The 27708-nt window shown below is 34.2% G+C and overlaps 1 protein-coding gene across 1 annotated transcript in view; it reads right to left on the bottom strand.

Annotated features, from left to right (window-relative positions):
* Il1rapl2 (interleukin 1 receptor accessory protein like 2) overlaps positions 1-27708 on the bottom strand; it is a 1183927-nt gene that overhangs the window by 23648 nt on the left and 1132571 nt on the right. Inside the window, exons 8-9 of the mRNA XM_010619716.2 lie at positions 16451-16596; positions 8761-8904 (exon numbers count right to left, since the gene is read on the bottom strand). Of these exons, the coding sequence (XP_010618018.1) occupies positions 8761-8904; positions 16451-16596 (290 nt within the window). The remainder of the gene's footprint in view (positions 1-8760; positions 8905-16450; positions 16597-27708) is intronic.

Genomic DNA, 27708 nt, shown 5'->3' with positions numbered 1-27708 from the left:
TAATCCCTCATCAGGAAGCCAGATTTTCTGTAGCTACACTAAATATAGTGCTAAACCTATAGTTTCTAATGTGAAAAGGCTGTGCAACCTTCATGATTATTATATACTGTACCTACTCTCTAGTACCTACTGTCTTACCTGCATGTGCATGTATGTGTATGTGTAGAAGATGAAGAATATAAGTAAATTCACCATACCTGATGCAGAATAGGAGCTTAATTAATATTTAATGACTGAAAAACTGAAAGGTCAAATAAATGAAGCAATTGTTGTTTGCTATTTGGAAATGAAATGAATTAAGTTTAAAATGATCAAGAGTCCAAGTTTATTGGATGAATTTCATTTTATAATACGTAAAATCTTTTTATTTTAAAAAATTTCTTGTTAGTACCTGTTTGCATGTGGTATTTATATTCATCTTAGGAAGTAGGTATATGTACTTAACATATTTTAATTATTTTTATTTCCCTTCTCCTCACTTGCCTTCCACTTCCTGTGTTTCTAGATTCCCTTCCCATTTGCAAATAATATGTATCCCTTGTTTCATAAAACATTTAAATAAGAATGTGGAGAAATTGCCATTGCAGATTATACAATCAAATACAGAAATGAAAAAAGTATATTAGTAAAATTATGCAGAATTTATAAGTTGTAAAAACATTTAAATGAAGTAATGAAAAATAAGTTGATACCCTATCTGCATGACATTTGGCTTCATGCAACTGAATATTTCCAGAAAGATATTAAGATTCATTTATTTATACTCACATACCTGCTGACATTTTTAATTAATTAAATTTAATGGTGGTACATTTTAGGTACATGTAATGGTCACATTTATCATAGGCAATTTGTATCCATACATGATATATGTTAATTCTTCTTTCTTTGCCCATTCCCCTCCCATCTCTTCAACTCCTTTCACCTCCTTATTTATAAAAGCTTTGTTGCCATTTTTCTTTTCCTTTCTACCCTCCCATTCTCCTTCCAATCTGAACCTTTTTCTTTGTATTTCACAGTATCTAGTATACATTTTTGTTATTTACACTTGCATTGTCTCACACCAGAGAAATAATGTGATATTTAAACATGTGTGTCCAACTTATTTCACTTAAGAATATGGTCTCAAATGAGAATCAAGACCTGTCATGTAAAGGTACAAGATCCCAACAATAAATGTAACTGTACTGCATCCCTAAAATGTACCAATAAACTCAATTAAAGCTGAAAAAAAAAGAATATGGTCTCAAGATGCATCCATTTAATGAGAAATGTCTCCAGTATATCCTTCTTTATGGCAGAGAAGTACTCCACTGTATAAAAACACATTTTCTTTATCCATTAATCAGATGGTAGGTATTGGGCTGTTTCCAAGATTTAGTTATTACAAACTGTGCTACTATATGTCATTTGTACATTCTTCTGCTTTTCCATGACTCCTATCAGTCTTATATTATTCTTATTTGTGTCATATGGGAGGTGTTAGATATATTTCTCATGGTCTCTTACTGTTTTTAAGGGATCTGTCTTTTCATGATCACTGACCACCATCCTGTCTTCTATATCTGATATTCGGTCTTCAGATTGGCTGTCTTTTGTGTACACTTTCAATAGAGTGTTTAATCTCCTGGATATGTGTTCCAATCTGTTTCATGGATTCCATTTCTTTCATATTTTAGGTATTCATGGTTTGCATCATATTCCTAAGCTCATCTATTTTTTATCTGTTTCTGTTCTAGAGTCTCTAACTATGTCTTTCATTGTTGCTCACCATCTCTGTAGTTATCTGGGAAATTACTTCTGTTTTGAATTTTTTCTAGAGCCTCATTCATCTGTTTTGCTACTTCCTGTGCTATCAGTTCAGAATGTCCAGGTGGTTGAATATCAGAATTTTCCACCTCATTTCCATGAGAATTTGACTTTGATGAATAGGCAGACTGTGTCTGTGCTTGTGCATTGCTTAAATGTCTTCTCTTTTCTATTTTTTTTACTGTTGTTGGTACTGTACTTGGTTTAATTCCTGGGTTAATACTTTGTTCTTCCAGATATAGCTGGTTTTGAGTCTCTAATGGCTCTGAGGCAATCTCATTTTCATTATACAAGGAAAGACAATTGATTTGATTAATCACAACACCTTAGCCCAAGTGATACAATCAGCAACACAATAGCACCAAGCACATCTTAGAAAATGACAATTTGTGGTAGTTATTACTCTATTACCTTTAACTGTGTGAATTAAATCAAAACTGAGGACCAGCCCAAAATATGTTTAAAGTGAATGAACTCTTCAGTATAGCAACTTTACCCTTCAGGATAGGGACTTGGAAGGAATTGGGGAGAGAAGGATAGATAGGTAGAAGGATAGGGAAATGGTAGAATTGAGGCCACAGGACACACGAAGATCACACAAACTCTAGAAAACTGTTGAAGACAAGAGGAAAAAATAGAATGAAAGAAGAAGGACAAGAACAGAATAAATCTAACAGCAATATGGAAGCCAGAAACAGTATTCAATTTCCTCTGAAACTAATGACAATCAAGAGAAGGAAAAAAGAGAGAAGAAAAGAAAAAGAAACACGAAATCCAAATTAGGGCAGGAACAGGAACAAAGAGGGAGATGAACATCAATGTGGGAGAGCAACAGAGTGAGTGAGGAAAGAAAAGAAAAAAGAAAAAGAAGAAAGAAAGAAAGAAAGAAAAATTTGAAGAGTAAAAAAAATTAAAAATTGAAAATAAGAGGAAAATGAAAGCAATAATTTTTAAAATAAAAAATAAAATGAAGCACCTCCTTCAGAGTATGTCTCTGCTTTCACAATAGACAACATGGGCAGCAGTGTGCAGATCTAAGTCAATTTGCCTCAGTAAGTCAGCAGCAGACCCCTAAGATTTAGGCTGATTTCTGGCTCCAAGGCCCAGGTTGAGCACCCTGACCTCCTGCAGGGTTGAACTCTGCAAGGTTCTACTGCAGGTACCAACTTCTCTTCCCCTGAGGATAATCCAGGTTCCAATGGTAGGTGGTGATCCCTCCAAATTACCAACTATGGTGGTCTGGTGTGCCTTCATTGCAGAGATTCTCTTCAATTTTCCAGTGGGCTTCAATTCTCATGAAGGAGCTGGAGAGAGCACTTGTTTCTGTTGTTCACTTCTGCTCTATCTTCTGGAGCTGAGGACAATGGCTTTTATGACTCACTGTGCCTCTGCGGTGTGGATCCAGGTACTGGAACAGCCAGGAGGCCAGAAGCTGGGGGGGCTCTGTTTCAGGCACCTGTGCAGCCCCCTTATGCTGCTTCTAGGCCTGGGGCAGTAGGGGTGGGGTAGCAACCCAGCTCCATGTGGCTCTGCCTCTCACTAGTCAGCTTGTGGTACTCCAAACTGTACTACTATAAACATGGATGTATATATGTTGCTGTGGTATGATATTTTTAATTTTTTTAGGAAGATATCAAAAAGGGGAATAGCTGGATCAAGTAGAATCTCTAGTTATAGTTTTTTGAAGAATCTCCACATTGATTTACATAGTGGTTGCACTATTCTACATTCCTAAGAGTAGAGAAGTGTTCTTTTTCCCCTACCGCCCTATCAGCATTTGTTACTGGTTGATTTTTTAAAAACAGCCATTCTTTTTGGAGTGAGATAGAGTCTCAGCATTGTTTTAATTTATATCTCTTGAATGACTAGTGTTGTTGAACATTTTCTCATATATTTGTTTGCCATTTTTACTTCTTCATCTGAGAAATTTCTATTTATTTCAGATCCTCACTTTTAGATTGGATCTTTAAATTTAGGGGGCATGGTTCTTTTGAGTTCTTCATATATTATATACTAGTTAGTTATTATATACTAGTTAGAACTAGTAGTCTTTTGTCTGAGGACCAGATGGAAAAAATGTCTTCACTCTGCTAGTGTGATTGTGGCTTTGTTCATAAAGTCTTTGCCTACACCTATGTCTTCAAGAGTTCTACCTAATCTCTCTTCTAGAAGTGTTAGTGCATTTATTTTAATATTTAGATTTTTGGTTCATTTTTATTTTAGTTTAGTGCATTGTGAGACACATAGGTCTAGTTTCAGTCTTTGACATGTGGAAAGCCAGTTTTTCCAGCACCATTTCTTAAAGAGGCTATCTTTCTTCCAGGGAAGATGTTTGACCTCTTTGTCAGAGATAAGGTAACTGAGTGTGTTTGGAGTTGTTTCTGCATCTTGTAATCTGTTCCATTGATCCTTAGTTCTGTTTATTTTGTTGCCAGTACTGTGCTGTGTTTATCACAGGGGCTTTGTAGTATAATTTCAAATCAGGGATTATGATTCTTCCTGCCTTGCCTTTGCTGCCCAGAATTGTTTTTGCTCTACTAGGTCTCTTCTGGTTTCAAACAAATTTTTGGTTTGTTTTCTCTAATTCTGTGAGGTTTCTTATTGGTATTTAGATTGAAAATGTATTAACTTTGTACTGGAAGTATGGCCATTTTCACTACATTGGTTCTTCCTACCCAAGAGCAAGAGATGTCTTTATATTTTCTGATATTCTCTTTGATCTTTTTCAAAGTACTGTAGTTTTCAATTTAAATGTATTTTATTTCCTTTCTTAAATTGATTCTTAGGTATTTCATTATTTTGGATAACATTATGAAAGGTGTTGTTTTCCTAATTTGCCATTGTGCAACTGATTATTTCCAAAAAGATATTAAGATTCATTTATTTATCCTTAACACATACCTACTGACATTTTCATATCCCACTCAAATATACAGAAGTTGTATAAGAGGGGATCAAAATATATGGTGAATATTTAATTTAATTTATTATAGGAAAAGACACATTGCCATTCAGTTTGTTCAAAATACCCTTCTGTTGCCGGGCGTGGGGGTGCATACCTGTAATCCCAGCACTCGGGAGGCTGAGACAGGAGGATCGTTGTGAGTTCGAGACCAACTTGGGGTACATAGTGAGTTCCAGTTCAGTCTCAACTACACAGTGAGACCTTGTCTCAAAAAAAAAAAAAGCAAAATACCCTTCTGCTCTTTGAATACACTTGTCCCATCATTCTTGCCACTTTTAAAGGTGGATTTCAAACTTCTCTTTCATGACTGTTTCTAAGATGTGGTAAAAAATATGGTGAATGTTGCTGCCCTATTCAATCAATTAAAAAGCAGGCCCATAAAAATATTATGGTGTGTCTTCATCCACCTTATTCACTGGATGGGGCATCATCCTACTTCTGACTCTTTTCTAAGGTCAAAATGACCAGGAAATGTAAATGTTTTGGATCAATTCAAGACATGGAGGCAGCCATGATAGTGCAACTAAAGATACTAAGTAAAGAGGACTTCCAGAGCTGCTTCAGAAAGTGACAACAATGATAGGACAAGAGTGCTTGACATAAGGGGGGTGACTTTGATAGGGATTAATTACAATTTGCATTTTACTATAATACATTTTTAATATTTAAACATTTCACCATATTTCTTGATTATACTTCATATATTTAAGGTTGACAGTTCCACGTAGGAATATAAAATATTTCAGCTTTTTCTTAAGAAAAACCTTTGAAGTACCTCTCCCATTATTGAATTCTCAACCCAAAAAGTGGTCTTGGAATAATATATAGAATTCTTTAATTTGAATATTCTTTATTAATGTGCACTTTTAAACCACATGGAGAACACTGGAGATAAATACGAAAATTGAATATTTGATCCCTGAAAATTTAACATAATGGCATAAGCTTAATTTTATAAAGATACACTAGAACTTGTCAGTTACTCTGTGTTATTGGATATGGTTGACGAAAATAATTATTGAAGATTAACTTAATAAATTGTATCACCTCTTACTGAGAATAATGAATAGCTCCTACTCATGACTCAACAAATCATAGGATTCTCAGTTTCATGTTCTTTTATATAGATAGTGCATCATTTACCTCCCCAACCCAATACTTAGCTACTTGTTGGCATCTTGAAACCAGTGGCATTTTCATCAGGATATTTCACATAGTTTTTTGTTATGTACAGGTAAAACTCCAGATTTTTCAGTATTAACTGTTATATATTGGAACAAAATGTTAGTCGCATTTTCATAAATACTGTGGTTGTATAGAATTATGGTCAGAACAGGCAGTGACTTTACACTTTGAAGGTTTATCAGAATAAAGGTCTGTAGTACTTTTAAACAGGCTAATATAATTGTTATGCAATTGTACAGCTTGAAAATGAGCATGCAATATATAATGATTACATTCCTTATGGAGAGTTGGTACATGAACATAACACATCTTAATTCACTACCAACATGCACTAAAACTAACTAAAAGTTGAGAGAAATTACTGAAGAAAGAAACCGGATAATCATATATACTCATGAAGGAGCATTTTTCTAATTTACTGTGAAAACGTAAAAAAAAAGTCAATTAAAAACCACTCATAAAACCACTTACACAATCATAATAATAAGACCAAAATGACAGATTTCTGAAACAATTTTGATGTTGCATTTGTCATTACAAAAATTTTAAAAACCACAAACTTCTTTAACATAAGACTATCAACTCAAAAAATAAACTAAATATCTAATTTTCATCATTTCAATACAATTAGAAGTTTAAATCTATCTTTAAAATAGTGATTCACAAATATTACTTCTATTTTTAAACTTTTGGCTCAGTTAACCTACTTTATATATGGGTTTTAAGGCTTATAGTAGTTTAGATATGAGAACTTTTATGCATAAGAAGCAATATGCCTTGATTTATTATTGGTATTTTTTTGAAATATGGGAATCATTCTCCTGAAAAAATGAAAACATCTAGCCAGGCGTGGTGGCGCATGCCTGTAATTCCAGCACTCGGGAGGCTGAGGCAGGAGGATCACTGTGAGTTCGAGACCAGCCTGTGCTACATAGTGAGTTCCAGGGCAGTCTCAACTACATAGTGAGACCCTGTCTCAAAAAAAACAAAACAAAAGAAAAGAAAAATGAAAACATCTTATTAATGATCAAACAAATAAGTCACCATACAATGCTATGGTGCTATGACTACTAAATGTCATAAAAAGCAAATATAAGAAAATATGACAATTCTGAATTTTTGTCTTTTGATTTCACCTTTGTGAATGATGCTGTAACTATTCAAAATATTTAGAATCTTGTACTTTGTTTTTTTGGGTTTTTGTTTTGTTTTTTTGAGACATGGTCTCATTATGTAGTTGAGACTGACCTGGAACTCACTATGTAGCCCAGGCTGGTCTCAAACTCACAGTGATCCTCCTGCCTCAGCCTCCCGAGTGCTGGGATTACAGGCATGAGCCACCATGTCCGGCCTTGTACTTTGAATTGTAAATAGTGTTTTTATAGATTTTTTTTCTATTTTTTGCATGTTTGTGATATTTGATGACAACAATGGCTATTTTCAAAACCATGGAATTAATTCCTTTTTTGTTTTTCCACATTTTTAAGTTTTAAAAAATTTCTTAGTACCTGTTTGTAGCACATAATGTTGCATTCATACTTCCTATATGTACATAACACACTTTCATTTTTTTATGTCTTCCCCCAAACTCCTCTCCCTCCATTTCTTGATCACCTGTCTTTTTGTAAAAGATCTCCTTGTTTCCTATTACCTATATTTTATTTTGCTCCTTACTTATACTTTGAGTTTCTCATATAAGAGAAACCACGCAGTGTTTAAAATTGTGCTAGTGATTAATTTCACTTAATACAATGATCTTAAGGTACATCTGTTTTCCTATAAATGATTAAGTTCATCCTTCTTTATGCAGATTAGTACTCCACTGTATATAAATACTACATTTTATTTGACAGTACATCAGTTGGTAGACATACAGACACCTTTCTAGATTTAGCTATTTGAGTTTTGCTGCTATAAACGTAGGTATGAATGTATCACTATAATATGTTGTCTTTTACTTGCTCAGGAAGATATCTAGGAGAACAGCTGAATCAATTTGAATTTCTAGTTTTAGTTTTTGACAAATGTACATAATGGAAGAGAAATTAGTCATCTATGCCCTGGACAAAGAACTAATATCTAGAATATATAAACACTCAAGAAATTAGCCCCCCATGCAAAAACAAAACAAAACAAAAAACAGAGACAAGAAAATGACAAAAATCTGCAACTAAAATAAATTGATACTTCTCAGAAGAAATACAAATGGCCAATAAGTATAGCATCACTGGAATTTAGAAAATGCAAATTAAACAACATTGAAATTTCCTCTTACTCCAGAAAGAATGGCTATTGTCAAGAAGCCACATAATAACTAATGCTGGTGAGGCATTAGTGGAGAAAAAGGAACCATTCTTTTGGAAAGGTAAACTAGTACAACCACTACTGAAATCCATATGGATATTTCTTTAAAAAAACTAAAAATAAGAATTGATTCCTAATTTATTTCTTAGCAAAGGATAGGTTTTCATAGCAATTGTTTTATATCCTGATCAAGTAAAGCCTCCTCATTAACTTTTATTTGGAAATAATTTCAAGTCAAGAAACATCACGGGGACAAAACTATTCCAATAAACTGCACACATCCTTTACCCACTCCACATATTGCTAATATTTTTCTTTTTTAAAAATCTTTCTCGATAAGTAAACTGTTTTCTTAAATAATGTAAGATTAAGTAGTATATGTCGTGGCCCTTCCCTTCTAAATATTTCGGCAAGTATTTCCTAGGAATAGGACATTTCTTTTACATAATCACAACTAAAATCTTTTCCTATAATTCGAACAATAGGATACAGTTTACCCGCAGCAGTTTCATCACTTCCAAAGTGTTGTCGATAGAAGAGCATCAGTTCAATGTTATAGCATTTATAGATGACCACCAGGAGTATAAGGAGGAGGAAGATTGCCCCCAGGCCTCCAGCAAGCTCAATTTTGTAGATTAAGTCTAAAGCAAACAGAATAAACATGAAAAGGTAATTAAATTAGCAACGCTTGGGATGTTCCCATATTTCTGCCATGTAATACGTATTACCATTCTGCTTTTTCTTTTGAGAATAATCTTGCTTAGTGCTTTGCCCTTGATATGCTTGCGTGAACGAGATTATTGTCAAATTAACTTTTTTCTAAAGAGCTGACTGGCTTAATACTAAAATGGTCAGTTTATCTGACAAAGATACATTTACAGTATTTTGAACACATATTTTTTCTCAAATGGACTTTTGTTTAACTGTATTTCAGGAAACTTGAAGCTGTTTTATTCTGGTTCCAGGGTAATGTTTGATTGTTTCTGTTCAACTATCTTATTGATTTAGCAACATTATCATCTCACCCCTCTCAGGCTATCAGCCCTGTTCTTCTACAAGAGAACAACATCATAAAATTACATTGAGTCAAATAAAATGCAATTAGTGAGACTTAACTGTTTCACTTAACTCCAGTAGGACATAACCTAAAACAACACAAGTGAGAAATGTTAGCTTACCCATTTCCCTTACTCTTTTTTTAGAATAACTGACTATAATATGTATATGACATAATGTTTCCCATGGAACTAAAAAAGAATGAGAAATCCAGAATAATAACAAGGCCTCTGTGGCCAATACCAGTCTACGTCAACTTAGGCTGTTCTAGGGAGGAATCCTTACAATGCTGAGAATTGAAATAATTAAGTCAGCATATAAAAGGAGGAGATAATAATATCTCCCATGTTCAGGAAACAGTGAATTAACCACAGTGCAATTAGAATGTCAACAGTTCTTAAGAGTTTCTCATCAAAAGAAGGGAGGGTACCATAGGATTTTGACAAATGGAAAGTCAAAAGAGGATTCAGTACTGTCAAGAGAAGAAATGTTAAATTTGAGAAGCACCAGACTGGAGATATATTTTCCACTTAGGGACAGGAACTTTTTGTGGTTTCATCATAATTAACTGGAATCATTTATAAGATTATCTAACCTCACTTTAATATAATTGTGTAATTGTCAAATGACTATTCTATCACTTATTTAGTTTACCATGTAACCTAAATTGAGTAACGGAAAGGAGTTCTGGTTTGTATATCATTTACTTCTGACCGGGCTTGGCATTAGTCTTTCTGGATGTATCAATTCTGGAGCATTGTCAAAATCGAGATACTGACCATAGTAGGCTGTCACTCTTGAAAACCAGATAGTTGAATATTCTCTGGAAATGTCCCTTCTCTCTATATCGGACTGTTGTTTAAGAAAAATTAAGCTCCATATAACAATTAAGATCCTTTTTTACAGTTTAGAAAAATATAAACATAATACATTCAAGTACTAGATTGTGTTAGAGATAAAAATTTCAGCCAGTCTATTTTCTACTTGGTAAATAATCCTATTGTGCAGGAATTATTAGTTTAAATCTGTAAGTGAACATTTTGAGACTTGATAAATTAAGTCATTTGTCCAAGGTCAAGTACTTATGAAATAGCCAAAATGGGACATTGAATTCAGGTCTCTTAATTTCAAATTTAAGGTTATTACGATTACACCAGAGTTTTATATGTTATATCCTGGAAAGTGACAACAGAAAATTTTATATCTGGTCTTCCATTGAACTGTTGTTAGTACTTCCCAACAACATGTATCTTCTGGTGAATTTTGTCTCCTGTCCTTTTAGTTCAAAGGGAAGAAGATAAACTGTAAATTGCTAGGTAGAATGGATGAACTAGGCAGGTCTCAGATACTTCATTAGGTAGTACTGCAGAGTCCTGTAATTGTAGCCAGGGAAAGCGGGGCTCCTTTGGGTCCAGCATATGAAAAACATTGTTAGGTAGCATGAATAGAATAGAAAAGGCATTTAGTTTCAAAAAGAAAGTAGTGTGAGAAGAGATGATGGTGGCCAGACACAGCACAGCCCATCAGGAAAATCATGAGGAAGAAATGTAACAATCAAATGTCACTCTTTTAGAGTATGGAAAGAGGCAGAAGGGTGGAAAAAGAAAGGATGGTACTGCTATTAAGGAGAAACTATGTCAAGAAGGCACATTATGAAGGCATATGCAATGGGTAGAGAGATAAGAAATTGCAAGCTAGCTCTGTCCTACAGGCTGCATGTTTATTTTGAAATTTAAGCCACAAAATTCTAGGTAAAATAGTCTCACTAAACAGTAATTCTGTATAGAGAGCAGGGGGCAATGAGTGGGTCTCTACCATAAAGCAAACCCTCTGTAGGGTTGCAAATCACAATCTTTCTTGTTTTCTCACAACCTTACATCAGTGATACCTGGTTAACAGGCAGTGTTATATTGAAGTGACACGAGTTTCTTTGTTACTCTGAAAATCAATTTCTCTTTAATCTGAGGGCATTGACTGAATTGATTCAAAATATTTTTCCTGTTGTAAGATGTTCATTTTATGTTACAAATGTTATTCTTTTTATATCTGTGTCTTTCTTCTCTCCCTTTCTGTCCCTCTCCCCACCCCATCAGACAGCTTTCAACTGTTTTCAAAGTCACTGGATGGTAATTTTTCCTGCAATATGTACATTATTTATACAGTAGTGTTGCTATAAGGTTGATAGAAAACTTTAGCAGCGGGCAACATTTGCATTCCCAAGAAGCAGACACTCTTTTCAGTGGTAAATTTATGGATGAAAATCATGCTGTGAAGAGTACCATTATGGATTTGCAGTCTATTTTATAAAAATATCTTTGGGAGGTATTATATAATGATGGCTGTTTAAATGGAAATCCTGGAGCTCTCTGAGGCTCAGTGTTCTTCAGTGAGTTCCAGGCAGTCACATCAAAAGGGGAACCTCTATCTTATGATCAGAATGTAGAATTGCCATCAACCAAATGACACTTGGCTTTTATTTTTTCTTCTGTTTTCAGCTGTGTAGAAAATTTACTTTGTTGTCATTTACTTTGTTATCAGGATCAATACTTCGAGCTGAGATTCATTTCATTTGTGCTGTGACTTGTATTCTTGTCACAGGATAATCATAGTCAAAATAGTAAATATTTATGGGCTGTAATTTTTTCTGGGCACCTAAAGTACAAGGATGGTTTGGTGTAAACTTCTTAGTTTGGACCCAGCAATTTCTTCACTGTGACATAGAGATCAAATGTTACAGAATGTGACAAATAGCAGCTGAAGGCAAGGTAAAAAGAAGGCTGGAGCTTATTTCTTTAACTTATAAGATGGGAAGCATGTTAGGAGATTGCACCTGAGGTCTTCTGCTGTAGTCTGGATGTTGGTGTCCTCTGAAAAATCCTATGTTGAAATTAACCCCAAAGTTATGATATTAAGATGTGTGACCTTTGGAAGGTGATTAAGCACAAAGGGTAAGCAATAAATGCTACTTATGTTACTTAGTCTATGGTATATTGTTAAGGCAGCAAAAAGAACTAACACAGAAATTGGTCTTGAGAAGTGGAGTGTTGCTTTAACAAGTACCTAAAAATATGGAAGTGGATTTGTAACTGGTTAAGTGATGGAGACTAAATAGTTTTTTTACATTGCCATGAAAGGAAACTTTGGAGAAATCCTGGTGTGGGCTCAAAAAAACAAGAGTTCTGTATGGAAAGCCCCAGTATTACTAGAGATTCCCTATGTGGCTTTGATTATAATATTTGTAGAAATATGGATAGCAAACTTTATTCTGTTGACTCAGATGGACACAGAGACTTAGTCCTTAGCAGATACGAATCTGCCAGTGTTTTGATCTTGGATGTTCCAGTTTCTAAAATTGTGAAAAATAAATTCCTGTTCTTTATAAATTACCCAGTATAGGTATGTTATTATGGCAATTGAACAGACTAAGATATTTTCCTATGTGGTTGAGGGACATTAGGATAGAACATTAGCAATGAAAATTCAAAGAGATATACAGTTATATGTTTCTGTTTTGTGGGAAAGGGACTGTGTGCATAGAAGCAGAAATAATTATTACACTTCCTTTGGCCCAAGATCAGAGTCTAGGCTCACCAAATAAAAATTTTAGGATGGATCAATTACTGAAATTTAGTTGCCCACTGGTTAATAGTTTGAAAGAGAATCAGGAAGTGGTTAGTACATGTAGAAGATGCATACATAAAAAAGCTGACCCTGTTATTTGGACATATTGGATATGAGTTTTCACTTTACTAAAAACCCTTTTGCAGTTTATAAAATAATTTTTCAAATTTCTTCTCCATAATGATCACTTAGATCATTTTAAGTATTTGACTTATAGATCATTAAGAAGTAATTGTTCCATAAACAAACCATACTCATACTCAGGAAGGAACACCATAATCACTGAAACCAGGCTATACTGTCTAAAAAGTCCAACTCCCTAGTCTATGTTTTGTTTGTTCAAATATCTGGCCTTTGGAACGAAGTCTTTTTCTGCCTGGTCCCTGAGGCCAATTGAGTTTTCAGTGCCAAACCTGGAAAATAAAAATCTTTGAAAGAGAAAAAGCATTTTAGTTAACCCAGGGCAGGCATAAGACAAGATCACAGATCAAATCTCTTTGTCAATCCCTTTTACCCTTCCCCCACTTCATTGTGTAGGTCCTCTGTGAGGAGAGTTTTCATGCAACAAATACATTTGAACAATTATTATGCTTCATACACTAAGGGCACTACAGTAAATCAAAGAGGAAAATACCTGTTCTTAGGGAGTTTAGTTTCTCATTGGGGGAGGAAAGAAGAAGCAAACAAATATAAAATATAATACCAAATAATAATAGATACAAGAAAAAGCCATAGGAGCAAGTAAGAGAAAATAGGAAATGAAGAGTGATGCTCTTTTATATAGGGTGGCCAGGAAGGGGCTAAGAAGAGACCTGTGTGAAGAGAGAAAATGAATCATCTGGACAAAGAGGAAACAGCAAGGGCAAGGGGTCTGAGGCAGGACTGTACTCAGTAAGCATGATAATCAGAAAGGAGGCTTGTGTTTATGATGCTTGAAACAGATCATGGTAAAAAGCAACATTGGAAATAAAAAGAGATTATGCAGTGCCTTGTAGGCCATCATACAGGTATAAGATTTCATTCACTTGGTGCCAGTGGTTCAGCCTACAGTGGAGGCAGTGAAGGTAAGGGAAGTGGTCAGAATCTGAATAGGCTTTGAAAGTAATAGAGAAAAAGAATTGAAGAATGACCCCAAGGATTTTGGCCTGAGCGACAGGATGGCAATAGAGATGAAGCGGGATACTGAAGGATTAGGTTCATGAGGAGGAATTAGAAATCCTGTTTGGGACAAGCTAAGCTTGATATGCCTACTAGATCTCTATGTGGCTTCGTGGAATAGGCGAATGTACATGTAAGTTTGGAGTTCAGGTGATAAATCCAGGCTACAGATGTAAATGTGGGAGTTGTCAGCATTTTAAATAGTAAGCACAACCATGAAATAGACTGGATTTAATCACCAAGTAAATGAGTAAAAAGAGGAAGCCTGAAACCTGGGAAACTCCAATCTTTAAATATTAGAACTATGATAAATAACATTGTTAGTTATTCTTGATTTTTATGCATGCTTTCTTGTAGAGGTATAGGCAGTAGCATAGTTTTATAGTGTGTTTTGATTCCTAGTGCCAAATTTCTAGAAATTTCAAGGGCTTCTATTCATTAATCTACTTATTAAAAAGAGATGGATTTATTTAAAAATTAAAATAGGAACATTTCTGTATCTACTGGCTCAATTATAAAGCCTTCATTACTTTTTCTCATAGTAGGTTTTGAATTATGACAGTATATACTTTTGTGTGTTTTTATTTTTTTTGCTTAATGTTTACTATCTTTCTTTGCATTCTCATCTTCTCGAAGATGACAAGTTCCACAAGGACTTGGGGGTGTCAATCTCATTCAGCAATCTATCCCTCACACCTAAATACCCCTTTTTTGCCACAAAATGCTGGTATATTTCTCTCCTTTATTGTTTTCTACATGGCAGAAAGTATAGTGCTTTCTATACATGAGTCCTCAATAATAATAGATAATTATAATCATTTATTTTAAGAGAATGTATTCTAAAAACCCATTAGGGGATAGACACTGCTTAGATCGCTAAAAATACAGAAATAGAGCAGCTTGCTCTGGCATGGATAATCTCTGAACCTGAAATGAGTCTGAAATGAAAAGGAATAGTGATCTTTGCTACAACCTGTCTGGACACTGTCGGTAACTTCTCTTCATGTAGGTGGACTAAGTGATTACCTAGTGTATAGAACAAAATATGCAAATTCATTATAATAACAAACATTGCTTGGGCATGATACATTTTATATCCAATATATCATTTGAACTCCAAATAAATCTACAAGGTAGATATTATTACTTGCACTTCACAGATGAGGAAACAAAAGCTCAGGAAGTCTAATCAGACAGATTAGTCCTTTTGAATCAGATGTCTAAACCATGAACTCCTGAACTAAAGTCTCCGGACTTCACTTTCCATATTAGATTTCTAAACAGGCGCAACAAGTACCCTTGCTGACTGAAAATATTCTATTACTCTATAGTGTAGGCAACAACAATGATTGGAAACATTTTTTCTGCTGTTTACAAAACCTTTGCCAGATATAGTCATGGAGTATTTAAGTTTTTGCAGTCATCAAGAGCCATGGTGTGGACTGGGGATTTAGCTGGTGCAGATGCGCCAGCCTGGCAAGCACAAGGTCATGAGTTCGACTCCCAGTACAAAAAAAAAAAAAAATCATGGCAATAGAAGAGCCGATTAAGAAGCATCTGTAGTTGCTGAGATTGTTGTTCTTACATCCAGTTTTATCCCCTTTATCTGTAAAATTTACAGGTTCTTTATTTTACACATTTTGTGCAACTTTTACCCAATCGAAAACTGGATCTAAAGAGAAACCTTCATAAATGACAAATTATTTAGTAATATCACACCCACTAGAGGCCTAACACCAGATCATATCACAAAATATAGTTTATAATTGTTATGATAATAATAGTAAAAATATTATATGGTACGATTATTTTGATTCTTACTTAGGCAAAGAATATAATAGTAATATTGTTTATTATCTGATAATCTCTAGCATTTTACTTAAACAATTTAATATTTAAGGTATAAAAAAGGTGAAATATGTAGAGATGTTGAATGTCAATCTATAAGTTTTGTTGTAACATAATTATAGCAAGGATAGTTATCCATCTTTCTTTCTTTCTTTCTTTCTTTCTTTCTTTCTTTCTTTCTTTCTTTCTTTCTTTCTTTCTTGGTACTGGATATTGAACTTGGGACCTTGTGCTTGCAAGGCAGGAAGCGAAACCACTGTGCTAAATCCCCAACCCATTTCGTCTTTATTGATTTAATGTATAATAAAACATCATTTCAATTATCCATTTTATCACAGTATTGAAGATCATACATGTTTTATGTTATATACAGCACGAGTTATTGTATTTTAGACAAAATACGTGAGAAGTTTGTATTAAATTATAAAATAAGACCAGGAAAAATAACTGATTTTCCTAGTTATTGCAAATTAAAGAAAATACAGTTATACAAAAAATACATACCCTTTTTACGAAGAAGGACACTGGCGTGTTTCCGTCCGTTTCGGTTTTCTACATGGCAGGTATAATTAGCCAGGTCAGCCTCCACCACTGAATCAAAGATGAGTGTCAGTTCAACTTCTTTTTCTCCAAGGTGCTCTTTGAGAAGCCTGAAATAAAGACAGTATTTTTGGCTGAATTGGTTTATTTTACTTGTGCAAAAGCCACACAAAGTCTACAGAAGATTACAGAGCCCGGATCCCAGGTCATTGGATGGGACAGAGAGTGACGGCTCATTGCATGGTAAATGCTTGTGGAACCTCCAACAAGAAAACACAGAAAGTGGCACTTGACCTGCATAACAAACAGAAAGAACAGAAATGAAGAATTTACTTAGCACAAATGATTTGTGTGACAAAAATGGGGAAACACTGGGTTCTGTATTACAAACTAAGTTTATGAGAACTAATTTTATTTATGTATCATGGCATGGAAGCAAATAATGTGTAGGAGTATAGGTTCTGTGTCGGAGGTTAGAATTTTCACACTAGTGAGGTAAAGGGGTAATGAAGAGGGCCTTAAAAATGATTGAAACATAAAAAGTAAATCAAAGATTACTAGTGGCCTTCAATCCCTAAATATCACCGAGAAGCTTGTCTGATGCAGTAATATGCTCGGCTTCCTAATCCCCCGTGATGATCACAAAACTCAGGGCTCTGATTTCTCCTTACTCTTCTGTACTTTTGCTTTTCTGTTTCCCTTCTCACAGGAGAAACCCTGTCTTCTGTGACATTTTCTCCAGCCAGTATTTTGCTTTCTGGAGTGAATTTGCAAAGGCCTTGAATGGCCAGGAACAGGTGTTCTTTGCAGAGAAGCTGAGTTGCCAGGATTTTATACCCTGAGGGGGTTGACTCCTGTTTCTTTGAAGAGTTATCTTTTCACAAGTGATTAGTTACCGCCTGAGTGAGATGAAAGTGGGCATCCTGCTGACTTTTTTGTATCCTCTTGCCTTTGGCAAAGTAGGAGCAAATTAAGAATCAAGCGGTGGTAATCTCACCTTTAAATTCTAGAGTAGGTTCTTAAATGCATAGTATTCTATATGGGACACTGGGGAACCAGAAGTAGCTCATCTTTTTTGTATATAAAAATGTAGCGATGATTTACTGACATTGAGCATAAAATTGGAAAAGACAATTGTGCACAGAAAAAAAAACAGATTCTAAGTTTCCAATCCATACTAACAAATTCAATCTGTGTCCTTACGTAGTCATTAACATTGTTCCCTTAATTTAACTGATCTTTAGAAAGGGAAAAAAATAACTGCAATATTTACTTGTATCTTAAATTCATTGTCAGTGAAATGAGTTTACATGATTTAACAAGTAAATAGCACTATGGACATGCAAAGGGATTTTATTAAATATAAGCATTTTATTAATTGCAGTTAGATTGTGTAAATTTTGGATTCTCAAAAGTATTTGTATTTTATGATTGGTATTTAAGATCAGCTTGGCTTAATGTATTCTAGCTCCTGTTTGAAAAAACGAAGAGCTGAAATTTCAGTTTGTGGAAAAGAGTTTCTAGCATCTAAAAATCTCTTGTACTGAAATTTGAAGACAAAAATATATGCCAAATTGATTTAACCCTGTTTATGTTTCCTTGAAATAATAATATACAAAATTAAGAGGCAATAATCTTAATCTTTTTTTTTCTTTTTTGTTTTTTTAAGACAGGGTCTTACTCTGTAATTCATTATGGTACTATGTAGCCCATTACTCACTATGTAGCCCAGGCTGGCCTCAAACTCTTGGCCATCCTCCTGCCGCAGCCACTGGAGTGCTGGGATTATAGGCATGAGCCACCATGTCAGGCAGATTTGATAATCTTTTGTAGCTCAAACATCTGTGGCTCAGGAAGTCTTCCCCTGCCTTTTACCTTTATGCACTGTTAGAGAAGTAGGTTAAGTAGAGACATTCTCAACTGTTAGTCTATTAATTCTTTTCTGACTAAAGCTATAATTTCCTCTTCCATCTCTTCTTTCCACACATGTGCTTAACCAAGAAAAAATTTAAAATTTATTACATTCTTGGTTTATATTAACTTTTGCTTCCTCCATTTTCTTTCTACTACTGATAAATTCCACCACACTCAATTCTTTTAGTTTTGTGTAACCTGCTTGCTGTGGAAGAATTTCCTGTAGTTACAGAAGCTGTTTAAGTGCCACAAATTGATTTTGATTTAAAGCTTTAACATGGAGGGCAGCTACCGGCTCTGCCAGGCTCAGGGAAGAAAGCTGATCCTCTTCCTCCCAACCAAGCCTTTCCTTCTACATTTCTAAGACAGTTTCCAAAAACAGCTTTTCACAGGCTGCAGAAAGAATTTGAAGAGTGAATTTGAAAAATGAACCTTGGTTCATCCGTTCATATATCTGATATGTCTTAATTATGAGATCTTAAAAAGCTAGAAATGACTCCATTTTCTTGGAATCAAGACATAGATTATATTTATTTATAAATCACCCTTCAGAACAGTAATATTTTCTATGAAATATAAGTATATGACAGTCTATTAATGATTTTTGTTAGTCCCTAGTAAGTGCCTAGCTCTGGGCTAAATATTTGACTCAAAGAATTTTTCTTTTTCATCTCTAATGTAAACGGTAAAATATCTAGACCAAAAAGAAAAAATATATATCTAGACCATTCTCCCACTCAGATTTAAAATTTAAATGAGAAGACAAAACTTACACAGTTGAAGAAATTATAGGGGGAATTAGGCAAAGCAGTGTGGTACTATCATGCTTACCATAGAATTTCAAAGAAAGAAGAGATCATCTCAACTAGAAAATGCTTGAGAAACTGGACAAAGAAAAGGAAAAACAGCATTTTCCCAAGGAGAAGATACTGACAATCATATTCTGGGATCAAAATCCAAGAAGCTTAAGCCCATGTCAGTAGGAACATGTAAACTGTAATTGAATGCAACATATCAAAACACTAAACCATACCCCAATAATATGTGAAACATTTATGTTTTATGTAGTAGTTAAAATATATTTTAAAATGCAATTAATGATAATTTGAAGGTCCATTATAGGTCACCTTTACAGATAAAAACTCTATGGGTTATAATCTAAGTAGCACTCACGCTTTCATGAATTTTTGCCTATAGGAGCACTGTAAGTTATCAGCCTGAAATACAGAAAAAGGCCCCTTATGCTTATGGCAGGTAGAAAGGGAAAAGTAATTCTTTAAAAACAGAACACTGTTCTTTTGAAAAGCTTTCCTACAAATGAAGCCAGCCTATCAGAGCCTAAATTAGTTTGGTTTTACAAAAGACAAACCTACCTAGGAAAAGAGAAATTCCCAACTCCAGAACACTACACTTCTCTTATCTAAAAAGAGGTGAAACTGAGAAATACTAGGCCTGTGCTCCTAAAAGACCTACCTCATCATAGACTTAGGAAATTAATATCATCATATCAGTTAGGCTCCCGTATGAGACCAAGGGATCATAGCTGAAATAGCTCCAAAGTTCAGACCTTATTTACAAAGGTAGTCTCTAGAAAACCCCAACAAAAACAGTGGAAACAAAAGCTACAAAACTAGAAATCTTCACTCCTGACACCAGTAGATAAAACACAGTAAATCTAGTCTAATTCTTAACCAGATAAATAAGAAATATCACACTAAAAGTGTATTTATCCCCCCTTTTAAAGAGTATTTACCCCCTTTTTAAACCAATACATCGTATCTGGCATTCAATAAAAAATTAAAAGTTATGCTGAAAAGCAACAAATAAACAAGAAAAAAATCGTTGTAGTTTGAAGCAACAAAGTAAAAAGCAGAGCTAAGCTCAGATATAGCAGAGACTTTAGAATCATCAGACTGAGAATGAAAGATAAGTACAATTAACATATTAAGGGCTGCAATGAAAAGAGTGGATTGTGTGCATTAACAGATGAATAATGTAAGCAGAGACATGGAAGTTCCATGAAGAATATCAAAAGAAAGTAATATAAATTAACATACTATACAGAAATGAAAAATGCCTTTGGTGGGCTCTTCAGCTGACTGGATACAGCCAAATAAACAATCTGTGAATTGAAAGATGTGAAAATAGAAACCACCTAAACTGAAATGCAAAGAGAATATGAATAAAAACAATTTAATAAAATATCCAAGTACAGAGGGAAAATTATAAAAGGAGTAAAATGCATGTAGTAGAAATTCTGAGAAAAAAAGAGAAAAAATATTTAAAGTAGTAATGCCTGAGAACTTTCCAAAATTCATGACAGATATAAACTCATAGATCTAACATGCCCAAAGAACATGAGGTAGAATAAATACAAACAAATTGTACCAGACATATCGTACTCTGTAGACCATCAAATAAATTAATGGAAAAAACACCTTACTTGTAGAGGAACAGAATAAGGTATACAACAAACATCACTTTAGAAAATAATAAAGCAAGAAGAGAGTGAAGCAAAATACTTAATGTGATGAAATGCAAAAAAAGAAAGCAACACTGACCTGCAATACTGTATCTAGCTAAATCATCCTTCCAAAGTGAGAGTGAAATATAAATCTTAGACAAATAAAAACTGGAGGATGCGCCAAGTGTAGAATGTGAAAATGTTCAAGAATTTAAGAGAAAAAATCATATTTGTCAGAAATATAAATCTACATAATGAAAAGAAGTGTGTAAGGGAAAAAGTGATGAAGACAAAATAAAATCATTTTTACTCCTTATTGACCTAACAAGAAATAGTTTGTTCAAAATAATACTCATGTGGGATGGGATTTGGCTCAGTAGTTCCACCACCTGCCTCGCAAGTGCAAGGACCTGAGTTCAATTCCCAGTATCAAAACAAAAAAACAAAAAACAATAAACAAAAAAACAAAACAAAAACAAAAAAAAAGCCATGATTTTTTTTTATAGCTTATACGTAGACACAATTCGTCAGAGCTGTATTAAGAGGAACAGAATGGAGGAATAGAGAATAATACTTTGTTACAAAATATAAGCATTATCTGTGGAGTATGGTTATTATGGTTTATACCAAGATTGATCCCCTAACTCTCATGCACTAAGAGGTGGTACTCTTGGAAGTTGATTGGAACATAGGGCCACTATTGCTGATTTGCTGTTAGAGATGGGGCCAAGTTAGTGGTGGTCCATCAGAAGCAAGACTTGGAAGGGTATATCTCCCTGTGGGTTCACTGCTTTCTCTCTGCTCCTTGACTTCCATGACTTGAGAAGTTTTACTCAACCAGACCCTTCCGCCATGCCCTCCCCGAATTAGAGCCTGCTGACTGTAGTTGGACTGAAATTTCTAAAACTGTAGGCCAACATAAATATTTCCTCCTTTAAACTATGGGTTCTGGGTATCTGTCCCAGTGACTAGGGTTGTTACTAAGATGGATTTTGTTACCAGGAGTGGAGTTATTGCTGTGACTGTATTTGATGATATGGTTTAGAAGTTTTTGGAACTGGCTTATGGATGGAGTTTGAAAAAGTTGGCAAAGCCAGTTAAAGTTTCCCTAGAATGCTTTAAGCCAAGCTTGATGGGAGATTCTAGTTGGAGTAAAGGAGACCAGAATGCTCACAGAAATGTCAACAGTAGAGACTAGGCTGTAGGTACTGAGAAGGCGGTTGGTGAAGTTGTGAGAGTGCAAACAAAAGTGCAGTGGAGACCCCATAAAGATTGGCAAGTCAAGAACATGGAATATCTGTTGAGGAGATTCACAGGCAAAGCAAGCCCAAGGAAACCCCATGAGGAGTGCTGTCGAGGTGGTATCATTCACAGTCTTTGTAGCTCACATCTCAGCACAACTTGCCTTAAGTGCTATACATAGAGATACAGTATTTGATATTTGCCCTGTTAGGTTTAAAACTTGATTTTGTCCCATTCTTTTACCACCCCCCCATCTCTTCCTTTTGGAATAGGAATGTTTATCCCATGTCTTTCAGGTTTAAGATGTTTATCTTTCTTCGCAGCTTTTACAAGTGCTCACAGTTTGCCTTGAATCTCAGCAGAGACTTTGGACTTGGAGACTTCAGAACGGTTGGATCATGGAGATCTTATAGCTGACCTTCTGTTAGGATAGCCCTGTGGGAAGTGGGGTACTGGAGGCATGACCCAGAAGTATATATCTCCTGCATGGGTTCCTGCCTCTTTCTGCTTCCTGGTCACCATAGAATGAGCAGTTTTCTTCACCAGACCCTCCCACCGTGTCCTTCCTGCCTTGCATCTTGCCGACAATAGGATGAAACTTCTAAAAATTGTGTGTTAAAATAAAAATCTCCTTCTTTTACTTGTGGGTGTCAGGTATTTTTCCTAGTGATAAGGAAAATGACCAAAATGGTGGTGTTACTTGAAACTATACTTATATTAGCTGTAAAGGTATAATGTAATCTCTAGAGCTACAACTAATATTTTTGAAATGTAATTGATATGCTAAGAGGAGAAAAACAGAATAATATAGAATGCTCAATTAACACAAGAGAAGGGATAAAGACAGGAGATGAAGGAACCAAACAGAATCAAACAGAATAACAAATAGAAAACTGATACAAATATAGTAGATGTTTAGCCAACTATATCAATAATCAATATAAATGTAAAAGACCTAACTACCAGAAAAAGTCAGCATCAAAGTGTTTTTAAAGAACAAGGCCTGACAGTCGTCTCTAAGAAACCCACTTTAAATATAAAGACAGAGACAGGTTAAAAGCAAAATGATGCACAATGATATATCATGTTAAAAACGATTTCTCAAAAACTAGAGTAGGCATATACTAATTTAAGACAAACCTCAAAAATTTTCAGGAATAAAGGTGGAAATTTCATGATAAAAAAGTCATTTCTAAAAGAATACATAAAAACCCTGTACATATATGTATCAATCAGAACACCAAGGTACATGAGGCAGAAAAATGATGATACTATAAAGAGAAACAGATGAATTCAGTACTATATTTTGAGAAATCAACACCCCTCTATCAGTAACTGGCAGATTCAATAGGCAAAAGAAAATAGCAAGAATATGGCTGAACTGACCAGCAATAACTATCAACAGGACCTCATAGCAGTTACATAATATTTATCTGACAACAGCAAAATACACATATTTCTCTAGGTCATATTCACTGAAATAGAACATATTATGATCAATATGACATTTCTTAGCAAACATAAGACAATACAAATAATGCAAAATATGCTCATAGACCACAATAAAATTGAACCAGCAGACAGAAGCAAATAGGTAGCAATGAATTCCAAACTGCTTGGACATTGAACAACACATTTCAAATATAGGTCAAAGAAGAAATCTGAAGAGAAATTTAAATATTATTGGAAATAAATTAAACTAGAAAATACAATTTTAAAATTGGGGGAACTCAATAAATGCTATGCTTAGAAGAAAATTTATAGCAGTAAGTGCATATTTTAGAAAATAAGAAAAATCTAAAGTAAGTTAATTTTCTTTTAGAAACTAGAACAAAGAAACAAATATAATTCAAAGTTTGTAGGTGAATAGGAGTTATAAAAATCAGAGAGAAAATTATTGAAATTATTAATAGGAAAACAATACAATCAGCAAAACCTAAATATAATTCTTTGAAAAAATTATAAGATTGATGAACTTCTGGCCAGAGTTGGAGGACAAAGAAGAATCACAAATTATTAAATTATAAAAATCAGATGTGAAATAAGGGGTCTTAACTACTGATAATAAAAGGAGATAATGAAAAATTAAGTCCACAAAATTGAGAATTTAGATGAAATTCCTTGAAACATATAGTATATTAAAACATGTGCAAAGAAAATTAGATACCCAAATGGTCCAATATATATTAAAGAAAATAAATCAATCATAACCTTCCAAATTAAAAGCACCATGAGTCACTAACATTTAAAGATGAAATTGTAGTATTATTACATTCTCTTACAGAAAATAGAAAAAAAACACTTCTAAACTCATTATTTGATGCTAGCATTACCCTAATACTAATTTAATTAAAAGAAAGGAAAACTACAAATTAATATCTTTCATAAACATAGATTCAAAATCTTTAACAAATCATTGGCAAGTCAAAATTAATAAAATTGGTAAAACTAAGGAATAAAATTATGTATCACATTAATTATAAATGTTAAAAAGTCATACATATGGCTGGTACATTTGAAAATTTATGTAACTCTTCTTATCAGGCTGAGGAAAAAATCTATGATCATATCAACAGATGCTGAAAAGTATTTGACAAAACCCAGAAAAATTTCAAACAATGAATAGAGGATGACTTACTCAAGCTGATAAAATCTACAAAATATCTACAGCTATCATTATATTTTCATGCTGATAAATGAAATGATTTCCCTTTATGAACAGGAAAAAGGTAAGGGTGTCTCTTCTCTCATTTTCTCTCCTCAGCATCATACTGCAAAACTTAGTGCAACAAGACAAAAAAGGAAGTAAAAGCGATAGATATTCATGAGAAAGTTAAAAGTGTCTCTAGATGACATGATTTTTTATATGAGAAAATCCCAAAGCATCAATGAAAATCTCTTGAAACTCTTGTGAAGTTATCACAAGGTTATAGGTTGTAAGGTTAGCATACAAAAGTCAGTTACATTCCTATACACCATCTACGAGTAATTGGAATTTGAAATTAAAAAACACATTTATATTATCATCAAATACTTGAAGTAGGTTTAAATTAAATATGTATAATATCTATGAGGAGAAATATAAAACTGATGAAAGAAATTAAACATCAAAAAAGTACATATTTCACATTCATGGATAGAAAGACTCAGTGTTAAGAGTCAGTTTTTCCCAACATGACCTACAGATTTAACCGTCACAACGGATAATCCCACAGTTTTTTTTGTGAATATTAATAAGCTGATTGTGAAGCTAATAAGCAAATGCAAAATACAGAAAACAAGTCGCACAAAGTTTTAAAAGAACAAAGTCAGAAGAATGATGCTACTTTGGATTATGATCTTAGAAAGCTAGATTAATAAAGAAAATACTGTTACAGCAAAACAATAGGCAAATAAACAAACAGAATAGAGAGCCCAGAAATACACTCATAGTACACAAAAATATAATGAACTGATCATTGTCAAAGAACAAAGGCCATTCTTTTGAGCAATCATTTCTCCACAAGTTGTGCTAGAAAAATGGCACTTCTTTGTGCAAACAAATTAATTGAGATGCTTACTTTATAATTTTCACAAAAATAAGCTCAAAGTGAATCATAAGCCTATTTGTGAAACATCACGCAAGAGATTTAAATTTTTTTTAGTATGGCAATGATTTTTAGATACAACTTTAAAGGTATAGTTCATGAAAAAAATTGCTAAATTGGACTTCATAAAATTCAAAACATTTATCTTTTGAAAGTTAAGAAAATAAAGGGCCGGGGATTTAGCACAGTGGGACTGTGTCTGCCCCACAAGTGCAAGATCCTGAGTTTGATCCCTCGTACAAAAAAAAAAAAAAGCTGCAGAGTTGGAGAAAATATACACAAAACACACGTCTATTAACAACTTGCATGCAAAAATCCACAAAAATCACTTAAAACTCAACAATAAGACAACCAACCATCCGACTAAAAAGTGAGCAAAGGTCTAAACAAATACTAGACTGTAGAAGGCAGTCAGAAAATTAACATCGGAAAAGATACTTAACAATATGTCATCTGGAATTTTAAATTAAGGCAGTGCCATATACTGCACACTTAGTAAATAACTAAAATACAGTACTCTTTTTTTATTCATTAAGTTTATTGGTACATTTTAGGTATACAATATCATGGCATTCATCAGAAATTTGTACCTTTGTATTTTATATCTTGGTTCTTATTTTTTCCCCATTCTCCGGACCCCCTTCACTCCCTCCACCCCCTTATTTACAAAGTCTTTTTCTCCATTATTTCCTTTGCTCATATTTATTCCTTTCCCTTCTTTCCTTTCTCCTACCCCTCCAACTTCCCCTTCCCCTTTAGGCTGTTCTTCCTATTTCACATTATTTATTATGCATTTTGATCCTTATTTACACTTTCAGTTTTTCACACCACAGAAACTATTCAGTATTTACACATGTGTGTCCCATTTATTTCACTTGAGTATGGACTCAATGTGTATCCATTTAGCTATAAATGTCTCTAGTTTCACATTGTTTAGGGCTGAGTAGTACTCTATTCTATACAAACAAACAACAACAAAAATCTCCCTTTTTTTTGATACTGGAGATCGAACTAGGGTCCTTGTGCTTGTGAGGCAGGCGGCAGAACCACTGAGATTGAACCCAATTAATAAATGAGCAGATACAAAAAATGAGAAGACCTAAGAAACAATGCTCGACTGGGAAAACATGCAAAACAAGGTAAAACACTATAGAAGCCATACAGATAACAACAGTCATACACAGTTACATGTACATGTATCCCCCCAGCACTAATAAAAAGGAAAGGAAGAGAAAAGTAAAAATGGGTTTTAATGTTGAGAGAGTGGAGATTTGAGAAGTACAAGATGGGAAGGAAAGAATCAAGAGCTGAAGCGGGAATAAAAATCTAGAGTGGAAGAAGGCATATCAAGATTGAATCCAATTAATGCACTATCAGAAACACAAATTTAACAAGCCCTATGAGATAACATTTGGTGTGGGAGACCATGACATAACATGTAAGACACTCCATGATGTGTGATCAAACCAATGGTGAATGTTTACATTTTGTAAATTATGATAATGAATGACATTGGCATTAGCTCCCCCCAACACAGTACCCCTCAATTTCAACATATTTATCCCACCAGTCTTGCCACTTTCTGAATTCTGGTTTATGGAATTCTTTCATGAGTGGCTTTAGATGTGATATCATGGCCGCCTCAATGTCCTGAAACAATTCAACGTTTTAATCATTCATGGACATTTTGATTTTGAGAAAAAGACAGAAGTTTTATGGTGGCAGAACTGATCCAGTGAATAAGGTGGATGAAGACATACCACAAGGTTTTACAAACTTGCCATTCTTTTGGATGACACCTGGCAACAACATTTATTGTATTTTTTTTTAATCACAGCTCATAAAGACATCACAAAAGAGAATTTCCAGAACTACTTCCAAAAGTAGAAAGGATGATCGGATAAGTGTGTTTAAAGCGAGGACGTATATTTTGAGGAGGATTAATAGCAATGTTTCCTTTTTTTTAAATAGCAATGTTTCTTTTGAGAAGTGTCTTTCCAATTCTTTTGTTCACT

Source organism: Fukomys damarensis, unplaced genomic scaffold (genome assembly GCF_012274545.1).
Source record: "Fukomys damarensis isolate Sample0158 unplaced genomic scaffold, DMR_v1.0_HiC HiC_scaffold_39, whole genome shotgun sequence".
Taxonomy (NCBI): domain Eukaryota; kingdom Metazoa; phylum Chordata; class Mammalia; order Rodentia; family Bathyergidae; genus Fukomys; species Fukomys damarensis.
Note: the sequence above shows the minus strand (reverse complement) of the source record. Positions and strands in the feature narration are given on the sequence as shown.